The sequence below is a fragment of the Esox lucius genome, chromosome 18 (genome assembly GCF_011004845.1).
Source record: "Esox lucius isolate fEsoLuc1 chromosome 18, fEsoLuc1.pri, whole genome shotgun sequence".
NCBI classification, from domain to species: Eukaryota; Metazoa; Chordata; class Actinopteri; order Esociformes; family Esocidae; genus Esox; species Esox lucius.
In genome coordinates this window covers 13,658,540-13,678,037 of record NC_047586.1, presented here as the reverse complement: position 1 = coordinate 13,678,037, position 19,498 = coordinate 13,658,540, and the positions used below count along the sequence as shown (strand labels likewise).

The 19,498-nt window shown below is 37.1% G+C and overlaps 1 protein-coding gene and 2 long non-coding RNA genes across 3 annotated transcripts in view; all 3 read right to left on the bottom strand.

Moving 5' to 3' along the window:
• LOC105017626 (mucin-3A) overlaps positions 1 to 19,498 on the bottom strand; it is a 43,339-nt gene that overhangs the window by 4,998 nt on the left and 18,843 nt on the right. Inside the window, exons 19-44 of the mRNA XM_034287964.1 lie at positions 18,213 to 18,238; positions 17,125 to 17,286; positions 16,854 to 17,024; positions 16,725 to 16,766; positions 15,225 to 15,269; positions 14,887 to 14,931; positions 14,705 to 14,752; positions 14,526 to 14,570; positions 14,344 to 14,391; positions 13,984 to 14,031; positions 13,802 to 13,849; positions 13,623 to 13,667; positions 13,441 to 13,488; positions 13,261 to 13,308; positions 13,081 to 13,125; positions 12,898 to 12,945; positions 12,716 to 12,763; positions 12,534 to 12,581; positions 12,172 to 12,219; positions 11,986 to 12,037; positions 4,475 to 4,506; positions 4,263 to 4,372; positions 4,092 to 4,153; positions 3,864 to 4,006; positions 3,670 to 3,759; positions 2,793 to 2,833 (exon numbers count right to left, since the gene is read on the bottom strand). Coding sequence (XP_034143855.1) covers positions 2,793 to 2,833; positions 3,670 to 3,759; positions 3,864 to 4,006; positions 4,092 to 4,153; positions 4,263 to 4,372; positions 4,475 to 4,506; positions 11,986 to 12,037; positions 12,172 to 12,219; positions 12,534 to 12,581; positions 12,716 to 12,763; positions 12,898 to 12,945; positions 13,081 to 13,125; positions 13,261 to 13,308; positions 13,441 to 13,488; positions 13,623 to 13,667; positions 13,802 to 13,849; positions 13,984 to 14,031; positions 14,344 to 14,391; positions 14,526 to 14,570; positions 14,705 to 14,752; positions 14,887 to 14,931; positions 15,225 to 15,269; positions 16,725 to 16,766; positions 16,854 to 17,024; positions 17,125 to 17,286; positions 18,213 to 18,238 — 1,636 coding nt within the window. The remainder of the gene's footprint in view (positions 1 to 2,792; positions 2,834 to 3,669; positions 3,760 to 3,863; positions 4,007 to 4,091; positions 4,154 to 4,262; positions 4,373 to 4,474; positions 4,507 to 11,985; positions 12,038 to 12,171; positions 12,220 to 12,533; positions 12,582 to 12,715; positions 12,764 to 12,897; positions 12,946 to 13,080; positions 13,126 to 13,260; positions 13,309 to 13,440; positions 13,489 to 13,622; positions 13,668 to 13,801; positions 13,850 to 13,983; positions 14,032 to 14,343; positions 14,392 to 14,525; positions 14,571 to 14,704; positions 14,753 to 14,886; positions 14,932 to 15,224; positions 15,270 to 16,724; positions 16,767 to 16,853; positions 17,025 to 17,124; positions 17,287 to 18,212; positions 18,239 to 19,498) is intronic.
• LOC117593304 lies at positions 4,744 to 5,341 on the bottom strand. Its single transcript, XR_004574749.1, has 4 exons — positions 5,304 to 5,341; positions 5,092 to 5,201; positions 4,921 to 4,982; positions 4,744 to 4,835 (listed from the first exon to the last, which is right to left on the bottom strand). It is a non-coding gene; the product is annotated as an uncharacterized LOC117593304 (long non-coding RNA).
• LOC117593303 lies at positions 11,440 to 11,852 on the bottom strand. Its single transcript, XR_004574748.1, has 3 exons — positions 11,809 to 11,852; positions 11,627 to 11,674; positions 11,440 to 11,492 (listed from the first exon to the last, which is right to left on the bottom strand). It is a non-coding gene; the product is annotated as an uncharacterized LOC117593303 (long non-coding RNA).

The following is a 19,498-nucleotide window of genomic DNA, read 5'->3' as shown; positions in this document are numbered from 1 at the left end:
CATTTGTATGTGTTTAAATGTTTCCCCTCTGCTCCCCACATTGTGGATCATTGTTGCGGTTATGCCTGTTCGTGTGTCGGTGAGTGTTGTTGATGTAGTGTTTGAATGTTAGCTGTTAAGCCGCGTTGTCGCGCACTTTTGTTTTCATTCAGTAGATTAGTTATCGTTTTCCGTTTGTGTTTGGTTTGTTTGTTGTTTATTAAAACCTACGAGTGCGATATATGCCTGCGCCTGGTTCCTTGCCAACACTACACCACAAGAACATCGTTACACTCCCTCTCATTTCTTGCTACTAATCACTACTCACAGCATCCAGGGTGACGTTGCACGTGTTCCATGCTACCAGAAATCACCCAAATGGCCCTGATCAATAGTTTATATACCCTTGAAGGTTTGGCCTTGTTACAGACACACAAGATGACACACACACAGGTGAAAATGTCAATTAAAGGTGAATATCCCACATCTGTAGCTTTTTAAATTGCAATTAGTGTCTGTGTATAAAAAGTCAATGAGTTTGTTAGCTCTCACATGAATGCACTAAGCAGGCTAGATACTGAGCCATGGGGAGCAGAAAATAACTGTCAAAAGACCTGTGTAACAAGGTAATGGAACTTTATAAAGATGGAAAAGGATATAAAAAGAGATCCAAATCAGTACTGTTCAATCACTTATTAAGAAATGGAAAATTCTGAAGATCTCTTGATGCCAAGCCAAGGTCAGGTAGACCAAAAAAGATTTCAGCCAAAACTGCCAGAAGAATTTTTAGGGATACAAAGAAAAACCCACAAGTAACCTCAGGAGAAATACAGGCTGCTCTGGAAAAAGACGGTGTGGTGTTTCAAGGAGCACAATACGATGATACTTGAACAAAAATGAGCTGCATGATCGAGTTCCCCGAAAGAAGCCTGCTCTGCGTCAGTGCCACAAAATATCGCCTCACAGCTTCTGACCTTAAAATCATCAAGCCACAATGGGGAGATCACAAACGTGCGGTTCATGCAACACGACCAAAGACTTTCCATGACCTGGAGGCATTTTGCCAAGACGAATGGAGAGTTATACCACCTGCAAGAATTCGGGGCCTCATAGACAACTATTACAAAAGACTGCACAATATCATTGATGCTAAAGGGGGCAATATACAGTTTTATGAACTAAGGATATGCAGATGTTTGAACAGGGGTCAGTTCATTTTTTTCTTTGTTGCCAAGTTTTGTTTTATGATTGTGCCGTTCTGTTATGACCTACAGTTGAATGTGAATTCCATAAGAAATAAAAGACCTATGTTTTGCCTGCTCACTTGTGTTTTCGTTACAAATGGTACATATATAACCAATTCTCCAACAGAAAATATGAAAATTCGCTCTATTTAAGATGTTCTGCTGGCATACATACAGTGGTGAGAACAAGTATTTGATACACTGCCGATTTTGCAGGTTTTCCCACTTACAAAGCATGTAGAACACACGTTTTTATCATAGGTACTCTTCAACTGTGAGTGACGGAATCTAAAACAAAAAATCCAGAAAATTACATTGTATGATTTTTTTGTAATTATTTTGATACATCAGAAAAGCAGAACTTAATATTAGGTACAGAAACCTTTGTTTGCAATTACAGAGATCATATGTTTCCTGTAGTTCTTGACCAGGTTTGCACACACTGCAGCAGGGATTTTGGCCCACTACTCCAAACAGACCTTCTCCATATCCTTCAGGTTTCGGGGCTGTTGCTGGGCAATACGGACTTTAAGCTCCCTCCAAAGATTTTCTATTGGGTTCAGGTCTGGAGACTGGCTAGGCCACTCCAGGACCTTGAGATGCTTCTTACGGAGCCACTCCTTAGTTGCCCTAGCTGTGTGTTTCGGGTCGTTGTCATGCTGCAAGACCCAGCCACGACCCATCTTCAATGCACTTACTGAGGGAAGGAGGTTGTTGGCCAAGATCTTGCGATACATGGCCCCATCCATCCTCCCCTCAATACGGTGCAGTCGTCACATTTGCAGAAAAGCATCCCCAAAGAAAGATGTTTCCACCTCCATGCTTCACGGTTGGGATGGTGTTCTTGGGGTTGTACTCATCCTTCTTCTTCCTCCAAACACGGCAAGTGGAGTTTAGACCAAAAAGCTCTAATTTTGCCTATTGTCCTGCAGCCCATCCCAGCCTTGTGCAGGTCTACAATTTTCTACAATTCTATAATTATCCCTGATGTCCTTACAAAGCTCTTTGGGCTTGGCCATTGTGGAGAGGTTGGAGTCTGTTTGATTGAGTGTGTGGACAGTTGTCTTTTATACAGGTAACAAGTTCAAACAGGTGCAGTTAATACAGATAATGAGTGGAGAACAGAGGGGCTTCTTAAAGAAAAACTAACAGGTCTGTGAGAGCCGGAATTCTTACTAGTTGGTAGGTGATCAAATTCTTATTTAAAAATCATTTAATGTGATTTTCTGGATTTTTGTTTTGTGTACCTATGATAAAAAGTAGGAAAACCTGCAAAATCGGCTGTGTATCAAATACTTGTTCTCCCCACTGTATATGTTATACTGAAGTGACCAACTGAAATGGAACTGATTATCTCCACCATTAATCTCCAATGGAGAGGACAATGGAGGGCCAGATTTACTTTAAATTAATAATTTGATTCTTGTAATTCACCTTGTTAAAATCTTATGATTTTGGTCAGATTGATACATACACCAAAAGAATATCCAAGGTGTACATAGTTAGGTCAACACATGCTAGGGTCTACTAATTATAATATAACAATAATATTAAAAAAGAAAATATTACCACAGAATTTGTCAGTAGGTTGTTGATTTGAGGCAAGACACCTTTGAAAGAGATGAAAACATTCATGGTCAACAGTTTTTCACAGTGAAATCCAAAAGGATTTGGATAGTGACATATTCTTAGTTATTTTGGCAATCAAAGCACCCTGTACCATGCATTATGCTTAACATTTGGTTTTATGTTCTTAATATGGAATGCAGTGTTTGGTGTTTGCCAGACATTATGGGACCCATGTTGGACAAACACTTATACTTTTGACTTTTATGTTCAAGGTTTATGGATGTAAATACAATTTTAAAAACATTGTGCTGGAGTACTTTGTCAAAACAACCAAACCTGAGTCACTGTCCAAATATCTATGGACTGCATTTTATCTAGTTGACAGTGACATTCATTTATTATATTTGACTGACATGATGAGTTGCACCCTACAAGGGCATATAGATGCCTCCCACATTTTTCATAAACTGGATTCTGATTAAGGTGAACTGTATGAAACGACACCCATTTATATTTTATGTTCCATACATACACTTTTCAGATTCATGGGTTAAAAGTGGCCCTTACTTGACAGTAGGCTACCTGCACACATCCACTGCAGAAATAATTTAGATAAAAACAGTGCGCTGTGCACTCATGCAACATGCCTTTTCCCAGATTCCAAACCTTACTGTTTTTAGACAGTAACTCATTCGTTTTATTAAGTTGTTTTGCCATGCTTACTGGAGAAATCCATACAGCAGGATTGATATCCAATTATGTAGCCACCAGTATAAAACAACAAAATGTGGAAAAAAGTGAAGGCGTCTGAATATTTTCCCACATCATTCTGTATATAATCATTTATTGATTGTATATAAATATTTTAAACACATACCAACTGGTGGTTTTGGAGTTGTTGTTGGGGTTGTTGTTGTTGCCGTTGTTGTCATTGGGGTTGTTGTTGTTGGTGGAGTGGTTGATGTGTCTGTTGGCATTGATTCAACAGTTAGTAATTATACAAAAAATATATTTCTCTTGGTCATTATGACCGGCAATAATATTATTTAATAAGTGTATTCACAGACTCACCATTAGAAACAACAACAAAAGAGTTGAGAATAACTTGATAAGCAGCTGGAAGTGATGTTGCAAGTCCATTATTGGCGTTATTAATTTCAGTTTGGTTTGCACCTGTGGTCAGAACTGAAAAGCCGACTATAACACTTCCGGGTCTGTTAACAAGAAACAGAGAGAATACAAATATATGCATGTTGAATAGACATTACTTGAATAACAACAGTGGATCAGAAAACCTACCTAAAACCTGTCAGTGCTGCTGAAATAAACCCTGGAAGGTTACTCTGATACTGTGCCTGGATCTGTGTGAGACAATGATACTGACAATGTTATAATCTGATGCTGATACATCTAATACATATTTAGTTATTTAATGCATTATATCAACAGTAGATGGAGTCATATACTTACAACTGGTTGAATATCGTTTTTATACTTTAAATATTTGGAACTACTTTCATTCATTAAGTCAGCTGTGAAAATATCATTCAGTTTGAAGGATATGGTTAACAACGTAATTTCTGTAACAAAAAAGGAGAAAGAAAAACATGTTTGAATATAATGGATATGTTGCTATCTATACATGATATACTATTATTCATTGGAAATAGTTTTACACATACTAAGCGGTATTGCAGGTGTAGTTGTTGTTGTAGTTGTAGTCGTTGTTGTTGTTGTTGTTGTTGTTGCCGTTGTTGTCATTGGGGTTGTTGTTGTTGGTGGAGTGGTTGATGTGTCTGTTGGCATTGATTCAACAGTTAGTAATTATACATAAAATATATTTCTCTTGGTCATTATGACCGGCAATAATATTATTTAATACGTGCATTCACAGACTCACCATTAGAAACAACAACAAAAGAGTTGGGAATAACTTGATAAGCAGCTGGAAGTGATGTTGCAAGTCCATTATTGGCGTTATTAATTTCAGTTTGGTTTGCACCTGTGGTCAGAACTGAAAAGCCGACTATAACACTTCCGGGTCTGTTAACAAGAAACAGAGAGAATACAAATATATGCATGTTGAATAGACATTACTTGAATAACAACAGTGGATCAGAAAACCTACCCAAAACCTGTCAGTGCTGCTGAAATAAACCCTGGAAGGTTACTCTGATACTGTGCCTGGATCTGTGTGAGACAATGATACTGACAATGTTATAATCTGATGCTGATACATCTAATACATATTTAGTTATTTAATGCATTATATCAACAGTAGATGGAGTCATATACTTACAACTGGTTGAATATCGTTTTTATACTTTAAATATTTGGAACTACTTTCATTCATTAAGTCAGCTGTGAAAATATCATTCAGTTTGAAGGATATGGTTAACAACGTAATTTCTGTAACAAAAAAGGAGAAAGAAAAACATGTTTGAATATAATGGATATGTTGCTATCTATACATGATATACTATTATTCATTGGAAATAGTTTTACACATACTAAGCGGTATTGCAGGTGTAGTTGTTGTTGTAGTTGTAGTCGTTGTTGTAGTTGTTGCTGGGGTTGTTGTTGTTGTCGTTTTTGCTGGGATTGTTGTTGTTGGTGGAGTGGTTGATGTGTCTGTTGGTATTGATTCAACAGTTAGTAATTATACATAAAATATATTTCTCTTGGTCATTATGACCGGCAATAATATTATTTAATACGTGCATTCACAGACTTACCACTAGAAACAACAACAAAAGAGTTGGGAATAACACGATAAGCAGCTGGAAGTGATGTTGCAAGTCCATTATTGGCGTTATTAATGTCAGTTTGGTTTGCACCTGTGGTCAGAACTGAAAGGCTGACTACAACACTTCCGGGTCTGTTAACAAGAAACAGAGAGAATACAAATATATGCATGTTGAATGGACATTACTTGAATAACAACAGTGGATCAGAAAACCTACCCAAAACCTGTCAGTGCTGCTGAAATAAACCCTGGAAGGTTACTCTGATACTGTGCCTGGATCTGTGTGAGACAATGATACTGACAATGTTGTAATCTGATGCTGATACATCTAATACATATTTAGTTATTTAATGCATTATATCAACAGTAGATGGAGTCATATACTTACAACTGGTTGAATATCGTTTTTGTACTTTATATATTTGGAACTACTTTCATTCATTAAGTCAGCTGTGAAATTATCATTCAGTTTGAAGGATATGGTTAACAACGTAATTTCTGTAACAAAAAAGAAGAATGAAAAACATGTTTGAATATAATGGATATGTTGCTATCTATACATGATACACTATTATTCATTGGAAATAGTTTTACACATACTAAGCGGTATTGCAGTTGTAGTTGTAGTTGTTGTTGTAGTTGTTGCAGGTGTAGTTTGTGCTGGTGTTGGATCAGTAGTTGGGTAGAAACATCAATAAAGATGGTGATAATACATAATGTTAATGAAATGACATACTAAATGGAAAAGCTTTAATATGTAGGCAATAATATTCCACAACATAAAGAAACGAAATATTAAAATGCACTCAGAATGTAGAATGTAGAGATGAATTTGTCCTATTGTGTAAAATGTGCGGGTCAGTTATTGAATCCTGCTCTGCTTTGGGTTCAGGAGGAAATCCTTTGAGTGGTTGCCGTGTCACAGGAACCTGATTCCCAGGTCAAGTGCCCAAACCCTGCACCCTCTGCCCCATGATTGGAATGTATGGGTCTCGCTCAAGCGCCAATCTTTCAGAAAAAAAGCCTGCCTCTGAATGTCATTAGGACTCTTCTGGTGGCTAGAGCTTCCTCTAGGAGGGTGTTGTACACATACAGATAACAATAATCTTTGATTGGTACTGTAAGTACATAACTGTATCTGTTATTTATTATTGTTTATATGAATGAAATAGCGGGTAGAGGCAGGATACGCGTCTTTGTATTTTGTTTACTTTCCAAAACCTGGTTTAACACAGTTTGCAATATTTTGTCATTTTGTAACTAATGACTATTACTGGTTCCTGCGATCATTACATTTGTTGGTACAAGTGGAGAGAAGGCCAGTGAAAGGATGAGAGAGGAAAATAGGTATAGAAGTTACACCAAGTGCATTCACATCAATAAAACAAGGACTTCAGAAAGTATATTTTTTCCATTTATCTACAAAGAATGCCCTATAATGACAAAGCAAGTATTTAGAAATCTGTGCTAATTTACAGAAATATCTCACGTACAGAAGGTTTCAGACAATTTATTCCAGACTTTGTACAATAGGAGTGCTTTTGGCAACAGTTCAATCATTGTCATTCTTTCTGTAATGTTCTTGGTGTGATTAGTGTGTTAGATGTGGTCCTTGAGCAACTGATGGGAAATCAAGGCGTTATGAAGTTTTGAGGATTTCATCAAATCGGTCTGTAAAACTATTAATTCTCTCCAGGCTTTTGAACTTAGTGCACAGTGGTGACACCTGCTGGTTAGGAATAAATAATACACTATTGTTGAATTGTTTGTGGTCACATAGAAATGTCCTTGTTTTCCATGAAAACATACACTACCATTCAAAGGTTTGGGGTCACATAGAAATGTCCTTTCTTTTGCATGAAAAGCTGTTTTTCTGTCCATCAAAATAACATCAAATTAATCAGAAATATGGAGTAGAATATGTTAGTGTTATAAAGGACAATTGTAGCTGGTTTCAATGGAATATCAGCACAGGCTGGCAGAGGACTTCTCTCAACAACCATCACTCCTGTATTTCAATAGCACTTTGTGTTAGCTAATCCAAGTATATTATTTTAAAAGACATAATTATCATTAGAATGCCCTTTTGAAAAAATGTTAGTACCTTGGATAAATGTTGTGCTGATTAAAGAAGAAATAAAACTAGTCTTCTTTAGCCTAGTTCAGTATCTTCCATATTAGCATTTGTGTGTTCATTTGCAGACTCAAAATGACTTGAAACAAGAACTTTCTCCTGAAAGTCTTCTTTCTATAGTTTTTCTGAGGAATTAAGTCATTCCATGCAAGATATTGCCAAGAAACCAAAGATCTCGTAAAACAATGTGTAGGACTCCTGTCAACGAACAGCGCAAACTGGCTCTAATCAGAATAGAAAGAGGAGTGGAAGGTCCGTGTGCACAACTGAGCAAGAGGACAAATACATTGAAGTGTCAAGGTTGAGAAACAGACGCCTCACACGTCCTCAACTGGCATCTTCATTAAATAGTACCCAAACAGTACCTGCAAAACACCAGCCTCCATGTCAACAGTGAAAATGTGACTGCTGGCTTTCTAAGCAAAGTGCCTCCTCTGCCCAGTGTTTGTGTTATTTTGTTCATCATAATCTTTTCTTTATATAAGCCAGTCTGAAATGTGGATTCTCCTTTGTTACTGGTATGGGTCTGAAAACATTGTATATGCACTTCCTTTAAAGTTATTGTGGAAACTAAGGTTAATTACACTCATTTGGAACTGTGGTTAGTGCAAGTGTGGTTGATTGTACCGTGGAGAGAACAAAAGCAAAAAGATGAGAGAGAAAGAGAGGAAAAAATGATACCAAGTCTAATAATACTAAAAGAATGTCGACTTCTGTTAAAATAACAATGCCATTTATACAGATGTTGATTATATCAACTAGTAACCGTGATCAGTTGTGTTGTTGGGTCAAGGGTTATAGCATCTACAGTTAACAAAAGGCCAATAGTTTATGGACTTCGGATAAAATAACTCAGTGACTTTTCCAGATGTTGATAATACTTACTAGTTGCTGGGGTCAATTGTGTTGTTGGCTCAAATGGTGTTGTTGCATCTAATATGAAGAAAAGGACAGTTAATTATGAGAGAGGAAGAGAGGTACATAAAAGACTACATCCATAAGATCAATTGTTTATGGACTTCTGATAAAATAACTCAGTGACTTTTCCAGATGTTGATAATACTTACTAGTTGCTGGGGTCAATTGTGTTGTTGGCTCAAATGGTGTTGTTGCATCTAATATGAAGAAAAGGACAGTTAATTATGAGAGAGGAAGAGAGGTACATAAAAGACTACATCCATAAGATCAATTGTTTATGGACTTCTGATAAAATAACTCAGTGACTTTTCCAGATGTTGATAATACTTACTAGTTGCTGGGGTCAATTGTGTTGTTGGCTCAAATGTTGTTGCATCTAATATGAAGAAAAGGACAGTTAATTATGAGAGAGGAAGAGAGGTATAGACATTATTACATCCCTAAAGATCAATTGTTTATGGACTTCGGATAAAATATCTCAGTGACTTTCCAGATTTTGATAATACTTACTAGTTACTGTGGTCAATTGTGTTGTTGGCTCAAGTGTTGTTGCATCTAATATGAAGAAAAGGACAGTTAAATTATGAGAGAGGAAGAGAGGTATATAAAAGACTACATCCATAAGATCAATTGTTTATGGACTTCTGATAAAATAACTCCGTGACTTTTCCAGATGTTGATAATACTTACTAGTTGCTGGGGTCAATTGTGTTGTTGGCTCAAATGGTGTTGCATCTAATATGAAGAAAAGGACAGTTAATTATGAGAGAGGAAGAGAGGAATATAAAAGACTACATCCATAAGATCAATTGTTTAATGACTTCTGATAAAATAACTCAGTGACTTTTCCAGATGTTGATAATACTTACTAGTAGCTGGGGTCAATTGTGTTGTTGGCTCAAATGTTGTTGCATCTAATATGAAGAAAAGGACAGTTAATTATGAGAGAGGAAGAGAGGTATATAAAACACTACATCCATAAGATCAATTGTTTATGGACTTCTGATAAAATAACTCAGTGACTTTTCCAGATGTTGATAATACTTACTAGTTGCTGGGGTCAATTGTGTTGTTGGCTCAAATGGTGTTGTTGCATCTAATATGAAGAAAAGGACAGTTAATTATGAGAGAGGAAGAGAGGTATATAAAAGATTACATCCATAAGATCAATTGTTTATGGACTTCGGATAAAATAACTCAGTGACTTTTCCAGATGTTGATAATACTTACTAGTTGCTGGGGTCAATTGTGTTGTTGGCTGAAATGTATTTGCACCTAATATGAAGAAAAGGACAGTTAAATTATGAGAGAGGAAGAGAGGTATATAAAAGACTACATCCATAAGATCAATTGTTTATGGACTTCTGATAAAATAACTCAGTGACTTTTCCAGATGTTGATAATACTTACTAGTTGCTGGGGTCAATTGTGTTGTTGGCTCAAATGTATTTGCACCTAATATGAAGAAAAGGACAGTTAAATTATGAGAGAGGAAGAGAGGTATATAAAAGACTACATCCATAAGATCAATTGTTTATGGACTTCTGATAAAATAACTCAGTGACTTTTCCAGATGTTGATAATACTTACTAGTTGCTGGGGTCAATTGTGTTGTTGGCTCAAATGGTGTTGTTGCATCTAATATGAAGAAAAGGACAGTTAATTATGAGAGAGGAAGAGAGGTACATAAAAGACTACATCCATAAGATCAATTGTTTATGGACTTCTGATAAAATAACTCAGTGACTTTTCCAGATGTTGATAATACTTACTAGTTGCTGGGGTCAATTGTGTTGTTGGCTCAAATGTTTTTGCACCTAATATGAAGAAAAGGACAGTTAATTATGAGAGAGGAAGAGAGGTATATAAAAGACTACATCCATAAGATCAATTGTTTATGGACTTCTGATAAAATAACTCAGTGACTTTTCCAGATGTTGATAATACTTACTAGTTACTGGGGTCAATTGTGTTGTTGGCTCAAATGGTGTTGCATCTAATATGAAGAAAAGGACAGTTAATTATGAGAGAGGAAGAGAGGTATATAAAAGATTACATCCATAAGATCAATTGTTTATGGACTTCGGATAAAATAACTCAGTGACTTTTCCAGATGTTGATAATACTTACTAGTTGCTGGGGTCAATTGTGTTGTTGGCTGAAATGTATTTGCACCTAATATGAAGAAAAGGACAGTTAAATTATGAGAGAGGAAGAGAGGTATATAAAAGACTACATCCATAAGATCAATTGTTTATGGACTTCTGATAAAATAACTCAGTGACTTTTCCAGATGTTGATAATACTTACTAGTTGCTGGGGTCAATTGTGTTGTTGGCTCAAATGGTGTTGTTGCATCTAATATGAAGAAAAGGACAGTTAATTATGAGAGAGGAAGAGAGGTATATAAAACACTACATCCATAAGATCAATTGTTTATGGACTTCTGATAAAATAACTCAGTGACTTTTCCAGATGTTGATAATACTTACTAGTTGCTGGGGTCAATTGTGTTGTTGGCTCAAATGGTGTTGTTGCATCTAATATGAAGAAAAGGACAGTTAATTATGAGAGAGGAAGAGAGGTATATAAAAGACTACATCCATAAGATCAATTGTTTATGGACTTCGGATAAAATAACTCAGTGACTTTTCCAGATGTTGATAATACTTACTAGTTGCTGGGGTCAATTGTGTTGTTGGCTGAAATGTATTTGCATCCTAATATGAAGAAAAGGACAGTTAATTATGAGAGAGGAAGAGAGGTATATAAAAGACTACATCCATAAGATCAATTGTTTATGGACTTCTGATAAAATAACTCAGTGACTTTTCCAGATGTTGATAATACTTACTAGTTGCTGGGGTCAATTGTGTTGTTGGCTCAAATGGTGTTGTTGCATCTAATATGAAGAAAAGGACAGTTAATTATGAGAGAGGAAGAGAGGTATATAAAACACTACATCCATAAGATCAATTGTTTATGGACTTCTGATAAAATAACTCAGTGACTTTTCCAGATGTTGATAATACTTACTAGTTGCTGGGGTCAATTGTGTTGTTGGCTCAAATGGTGTTGTTGCATCTAATATGAAGAAAAGGACAGTTAATTATGAGAGAGGAAGAGAGGTATATAAAAGACTACATCCATAAGATCAATTGTTTATGGACTTCGGATAAAATAACTCAGTGACTTTTCCAGATGTTGATAATACTTACTAGTTGCTGGGGTCAATTGTGTTGTTGGCTGAAATGTATTTGCATCCTAATATGAAGAAAAGGACAGTTAAATTATGAGAGAGGAAGAGAGGTATATAAAAGACTACATCCATAAGATCAATTGTTTATGGACTTCTGATAAAATAACTCAGTGACTTTTCCAGATGTTGATAATACTTACTAGTTGCTGGGGTCAATTGTGTTGTTGGCTCAAATGGTGTTGTTGCATCTAATATGAAGAAAAGGACAGTTAATTATGAGAGAGGAAGAGAGGTATATAAAACACTACATCCATAAGATCAATTGTTTATGGACTTCTGATAAAATAACTCAGTGTCTTTTCCAGATGTTGATAATACTTACTAGTTGCTGGGGTCAATTGTGTTGTTGGCTCAAATGGTGTTGTTGCATCTAATATGAAGAAAAGGACAGTTAATTATGAGAGAGGAAGAGAGGTACATAAAAGACTACATCCATAAGATCAATTGTTTATGGACTTCTGATAAAATAACTCAGTGACTTTTCCAGATGTTGATAATACTTACTAGTTGCTGGGGTCAATTGTGTTGTTGGCTCAAATGTTTGTTGCATCTAATATGAAGAAAAGGACAGTTAATTATGAGAGAGGAAGAGAGGTATATAAAAGACTACATCCATAAGATCAATTGTTTATGGACTTCGGATAAAATAACTCAGTGACTTTTCCAGATGTTGATAATACTTACTAGTTGCTGGGGTCAATTGTGTTGTTGGCTCAAATGGTGTTGTTGCATCTAATATGAAGAAAAGGACAGTTAATTATGAGAGAGGAAGAGAGGTATATAAAACACTACATCCATAAGATCAATTGTTTATGGACTTCTGATAAAATAACTCAGTGACTTTTCCAGATGTTGATAATACTTACTAGTTGCTGGGGTCAATTGTGTTGTTGGCTCAAATGGTGTTGTTGCATCTAATATGAAGAAAAGGACAGTTAATTATGAGAGAGGAAGAGAGGTATATAAAAGACTACATCCATAAGATCAATTGTTTATGGACTTCTGATAAAATAACTCAGTGACTTTTCCAGATGTTGATAATACTTACTAGTTGCTGGGGTCAATTGTGTTGTTGGCTCAAATGGTGTTGTTGCATCTAATATGAAGAAAAGGACAGTTAATTATGAGAGAGGAAGAGAGGTACTATAAAAGACTACATCCATAAGATCAATTGTTTATGGACTTCGGATAAAATAACTCAGTGACTTTTCCAGATGTTGATAATACTTACTAGTTGCTGGGGTCAATTGTGTTGTTGGCTGAAATGTATTTGCACCTAATATGAAGAAAAGGACAGTTAAATTATGAGAGAGGAAGAGAGGTATATAAAAGACTACATCCATAAGATCAATTGTTTATGGACTTCTGATAAAATAACTCAGTGACTTTTCCAGATGTTGATAATACTTACTAGTTGCTGGGGTCAATTGTGTTGTTGGCTCAAATGGTGTTGTTGCATCTAATATGAAGAAAAGGACAGTTAATTATGAGAGAGGAAGAGAGGTATATAAACACTACATCCATAAGATCAATTGTTTATGGACTTCTGATAAATAACTCAGTGACTTTTCCAGATGTTGATAATACTTACTAGTTGCTGGGGTCAATTGTGTTGTTGGCTCAAATGGTGTTGTTGCATCTAATATGAAGAAAAGGACAGTTAATTATGAGAGAGGAAGAGAGGTACATAAAAGACTACATCCATAAGATCAATTGTTTATGGACTTCTGATAAAATAACTCAGTGACTTTTCCAGATGTTGATAATACTTACTAGTTGCTGGGGTCAATTGTGTTGTTGGCTCAAATGTTGTTGCATCTAATATGAAGAAAAGGACAGTTAATTATGAGAGAGGAAGAGAGGTATATAAAAGACTACATCCATAAGATCAATTGTTTATGGACTTCTGATAAAATAACTCAGTGACTTTTCCAGATGTTGATAATACTTACTAGTTGCTGGGGTCAATTGTGTTGTTGGCTCAAATGGTGTTGTTGCATCTAATATGAAGAAAAGGACAGTTAATTATGAGAGAGGAAGAGAGGTATATAAAACACTACATCCATAAGATCAATTGTTTATGGACTTCTGATAAAATAACTCAGTGACTTTTCCAGATGTTGATAATACTTACTAGTTGCTGGGGTCAATTGTGTTGTTGGCTCAAATGGTGTTGTTGCATCTAATATGAAGAAAAGGACAGTTAATTATGAGAGAGGAAGAGAGGTACATAAAAGACTACATCCATAAGATCAATTGTTTATGGACTTCTGATAAAATAACTCAGTGACTTTTCCAGATGTTGATAATACTTACTAGTTGCTGGGTCAATTGTGTTGTTGGCTCAAATGTTGTTGCATCTAATATGAAGAAAAGGACAGTTAATTATGAGAGAGGAAGAGAGGTATATAAAAGACTACATCCATAAGATCAATTGTTTATGGACTTCTGATAAAATAACTCAGTGACTTTTCCAGATGTTGATAATACTTACTAGTTGCTGGGGTCAATTGTGTTGTTGGCTCAAATGGTGTTGTTGCATCTAATATGAAGAAAAGGACAGTTAATTATGAGAGAGGAAGAGAGGTACATAAAAGACTACATCCATAAGATCAATTGTTTATGGACTTCTGATAAAATAACTCAGTGACTTTTCCAGATGTTGATAATACTTACTAGTTGCTGGGGTCAATTGTGTTGTTGGCTCAAATGTTGTTGCATCTAATATGAAGAAAAGGACAGTTAATTATGAGAGAGGAAGAGAGGTATATAAAAGACTACATCCATAAGATCAATTGTTTATGGACTTCGGATAAAATAACTCAGTGACTTTTCCAGATGTTGATAATACTTACTAGTTGCTGGGGTCAATTGTGTTGTTGGCTCAAATGGTGTTGTTGCATCTAATATGAAGAAAAGGACAGTTAATTATGAGAGAGGAAGAGAGGTACATAAAAGACTACATCCATAAGATCAATTGTTTATGGACTTCTGATAAAATAACTCAGTGACTTTTCCAGATGTTGATAATACTTACTAGTTGCTGGGGTCAATTGTGTTGTTGGCTCAAATGTTGTTGCATCTAATATAAAGAAAAGGACAGTTCAATTATGAGAGAGGAAGAGAGGTATAGAAAGGACTGCATCCCTAAGGATCAATATTATATGGACTTCTGTTTACATAACTGCGTCAAAGAGCAGTCTATGGATGGTCATGACCCCCCCAAAATTACAGTCAGGTCAATGTGACCCCCACTGGAAAAGCGTCAAAATTCTGAGATTCATTGACCCACAGACTACCAATACACAGTACAAACCTACACAGTTGACTTCTGATAAAATAACTCCCTCTTTTCTAGATGTTAATAATACTTACTTGTAACGGTGGTAAACTGTGTCGTTTGTTCGAGTGTTGTTGCATCTAAAGTAGAGAAAACCACAGCCATAGGATGAGTGAGGATGAGAGGAATAGAAGTACATAAAAAAGTGTTGTTAACATAGCATAGTGGAACCAGCCATGGAGTGACTGTTTTCATTTCATTACTGTATAGCTAGCCATCCACAGTATTCTCTTTCTAATTTAACACCTTGAATGTAGTTTAGTAACCCTTTTTTACCTGTTGTTGGTATGGATGTTAGCTCATGTAGGGAACTACATTTCGAGAACCGTGGAGTTTCGACTAATTGGTTTGAAATGCACAAGTATACTACACTACGTACACATATATCTTAGCGGCGCAGTGGTTAAAGGCACGGCCTGTCACATAAGTGTCTCTGTTTTGGAATCCAGCGAGGGCGAAAACATTCATCCCTTCTAATCACGGGGCCAGCCAAACTAAGCTTGCATGGTTCCTTTTCTTGTTTCTAGATTATCTTTTTGCAGGTTTGTGTGCAGTGCTGGCCAAGAATAGTGAATATCTCTGAGTGACTGACTGACTGAGTGATTGCCCATTGTTAAATAGCGTATTGGTTAGAGACACAATCTGCCATATAGAAGACCAGGTAGGGACAAATCAAATCTGTCCAGGGAAAAAATAAATTAGGATTAGTTGAATGGCAACAAGCTTCAGTAGCAAAAAATTGTGTGCTAAAAGTAAAAGAGTTCATGCTATTGTTGTGATGGATGAACTGCGACCAACATGTCTAACATCATAAAGTGTTGGACTCTTTGCCTTGAAACATGCTGCCCTCTCACCCAGGAAAACACATTGCTCACTCCCAACCAGTTTCAATACATCAGCGTTACCCAGATGTAAGTGCAATTGTTAGCACAGAGTACTGGATGTTTACCTTCTATTCTAAATGTTTTTTCCCAGTTTCATCTTAAGAAACAATTGGAGTTGTAAATATAAAAAACAACACCTCTGTTGGTGTCATTTTGAGGAAACTGAACCTGAAGATTCATTCAGGCCAGAAGAAGCCCAATAAGGGAACAAAATACTATTTTGAAGGGACTAAATACAATGTTGAGGAAATAAAGTACTATTTTGAGGCCTCAAAATACTGCAAAACAGAAGGGATACAGCTCACATCAGACTGACACACTCAATCTGGTCTTTTCAACTGTCATGGCTAGAAGGGATACAGGTCTTGTCAAAATGGCATTGCATTTGAGTTTGAAGCATATTTAGCTACTGTGCCCTCAACTAATATAATATTGGCACCCTTGGCGAATATGATTAAAACCGGCCATGAAATTATTTTTAAAATTGTTCACCCTTTTGATCTTTCTTTCAATAATTAACAAACTCTAACCTTTACATGCAGATAAAATAAATTCTTACTTTAAAACAAATATTTAGTTTTATATTTTGTTGGATTAAGGTTATCAAAAATCATGTGCTTTTTTTCTTTAAGTCAGGTTTTTCCATGTTACCTGTTGTTGGAGAGGCTGTAGTGGTTGGGCATGCTGTAAAGTCTATTGGTTAAAAGAGAGAGGGTATGTTTAATGAAAAAGTGTAATAACTCATGATTTTAATTAAAATTCCGGGATGTAGGTTCTTACTTTGCTGGAGAACCGACTGGCAGAACATTCCATCTGAAGGAACAGCATTGATACATCCACATGTGTCAGATGTAGTGTCATCACATCTTCCATAAGAGAGACACTGGTCACATGACCATTGATACTGGTTCTCACATCTGCACTGGAATCCAGTTCCATTAAGGGAGCAAACTGGTAAAATTACAGTAGATTTAAACATTTCAATTAAAATACTCAGTTGATCTTTGAAAAACACATACACAATAATTTGCACACCTAATTAAAATGTTACCTGTAGTGATGATAACACCAGTGATTTGTGTCAGGCTATTCATTGTAACAGGGTAACTTGCATTTCCCAGAGCAGCTCTTAGTGTATTTATTGCTGCAACATCAGTGATATTCAGCTCAATTTCAATCATGTACATGTAAATAGTTGGTGGTCCTGTTGAATCTGTAAAAGAACAGAACTCTTTCATTGTTGGTTATATATACAGTACATTACCGTCAATATTAAAGCAGTACTGTTATGGTTTACAGATCTTTGTTCATTATTTTCCAAAATCTACACAACTTTGTTTATTTTGTTTTTATTAACATATTACATTTACTGGTTTCTGTGGTCATTTGTGTTGTTGGCTCATTGTTTGGCATTTACAGTGGAGAGAAGGACAGGGAATAGATGAGAAGAGAGGTATAGACATTATGCCAATTGCTTTAAAATCAAATGTTTGTGGACATGTGTTATGGTAACTGTCTTTTTTCCAGATATTTATTATACTTACTGGTAACAGTGGTCAGTTGTGTTGTTTGCTCAAGGGTTGTAGCATCTAACAGTGGAGACAAAGACAATGAATGGATGAGAGAGGAAGAGAGGTACAGAAATGTCACCAATTCGTTTAACATCAAAAGTGTGTGGACATATGTTAGGGTTACTGTCTGTTTTCCAGAGGTTAAATATACTAACTGGTAACAGTGGTCAGTTGTGTTGTTGGCTCAAGGGTTGTAGCATCTAACAGTGGAGACAAAGACAATGAATGGATGAGAGAGGAAGAGAGGTATATAAATGTCACCAGTTGCTTTGACATCAAGAGTTCGTGAACTTACATTATGGTAACTGTACTTTTTTCAGATGCATATTATACTTACTGGTAACAGTGGTCAGTTGTGTTGTTTGCTCAAGGGTTGTAGCATCTAACAGTGGAGACAAAGACAATGAATGGATGAGAGAGGAAGAGAGGTAAAGAATGGTCACCAATTGCTTTAACATCAAGAGTTGTGAACTTACATTATGGTAACTATGTTTTCCAGATGTATATTAAAAGTGTGTGGACATATGTTAGGGTTACTGTCTGTTTTCCAGAGGTTAATTATACTAACTGGTAACAGTGGTCAGTTGTGTTGTTGGCTCAAGGGTTGGCATCAACTCTTGGCATCAAGAGTTAGTGAACTTACATTATGGTAACTGTAAGTTTTCCAGATGTATATTATACTTACTGGTAACAGTGGTCAGTTGTGTTGTTTGCTCAAGGGTTGTAGCATCTAACAGTGGAGACAAAGACAATGAATGGATGAGAGAGAGAGGAAGAGAGGTACAGAAATGTCACCAATTGCTTTAACATCAAGAGGTAGTGAACTTATCCATCCATCCATCCATCTTCTTCTGCTTATCCGGGGCCGGGTCGCGGGGGCAGCAGTCTAAGCAGGGATGCCCAGACTTCCCTCTCCCCAGACACTTCCTCTAGCTCTTCCGGGGGGACACTGAGGCGTTCCCAGGCCAGCTGGGAGACATAGTCCCTCCAGCGTGTCCTAGGACTTCCCCGGGGTCTCTTCCCGGTGGGACGGGACTGGAACACCTTCCCAGGAAGGCGTTCCGGAGGCATCCGAAAAAGATGCCCAAGCCAATCTCAGCTGACCCCTCTCGATGTGGAGGAGCAGCGGCTCTACTCTGAGCTCCTCCCGGGTGACCGAGCTTCTGACCCTAAGGGATCGCCCGGCCACCCTGCGGAGAAAGCTCATTTCGGCCGCCTGTATCCGGGATCTTGTCCTTTCGGTCATGACCCAAAGCTCATGACCATAGGTGAGAGTAGGAACGTAGATTGACTGGTAAATCGAGAGCTTCGCCTTGCGGCTCAGCTCTTTCTTCACCACGACAGACCGATACATCGACTTCATTACTGCAGAAGCTGCACCGATCCGTCTGTCAATCTCCCGTTCCATCCTTCCCTCACTCGTGAACAAGACCCCTAGATACTTAAACTCCTCCACTTGAGGCAGGCACTCTCCACCAACCTGAAGTGGGCAAGCCACCCTTTTCCGACTGAGGACCATGGCCTCGGATTTGGAGGTACTGATTTTCATCCCCACCGCTTCACACTCGGCTGCAAACCATCCCAGTGCATGCTGAAGGTCCTGGTTAGAAGGGGCCAACACGACAACATCATCTGCAAAGAGCAGAGACGAAATTGTGTGGTCCCCAAACCTGACACCCTCCGGCCCCTGGCTGCGCCTAGAAATTCTGTCCATAACAATTACGAACAGAACCAGTGACAAAGGGCAGCCCTGCCGGAGTCCAACATCGGTTGTACAGGGACCTGACAGCCCTTAGGAAAGGACCCAGGACCCCATATTCCCTAAGCACCCTCCACAAGATGCCGCGAGGGACA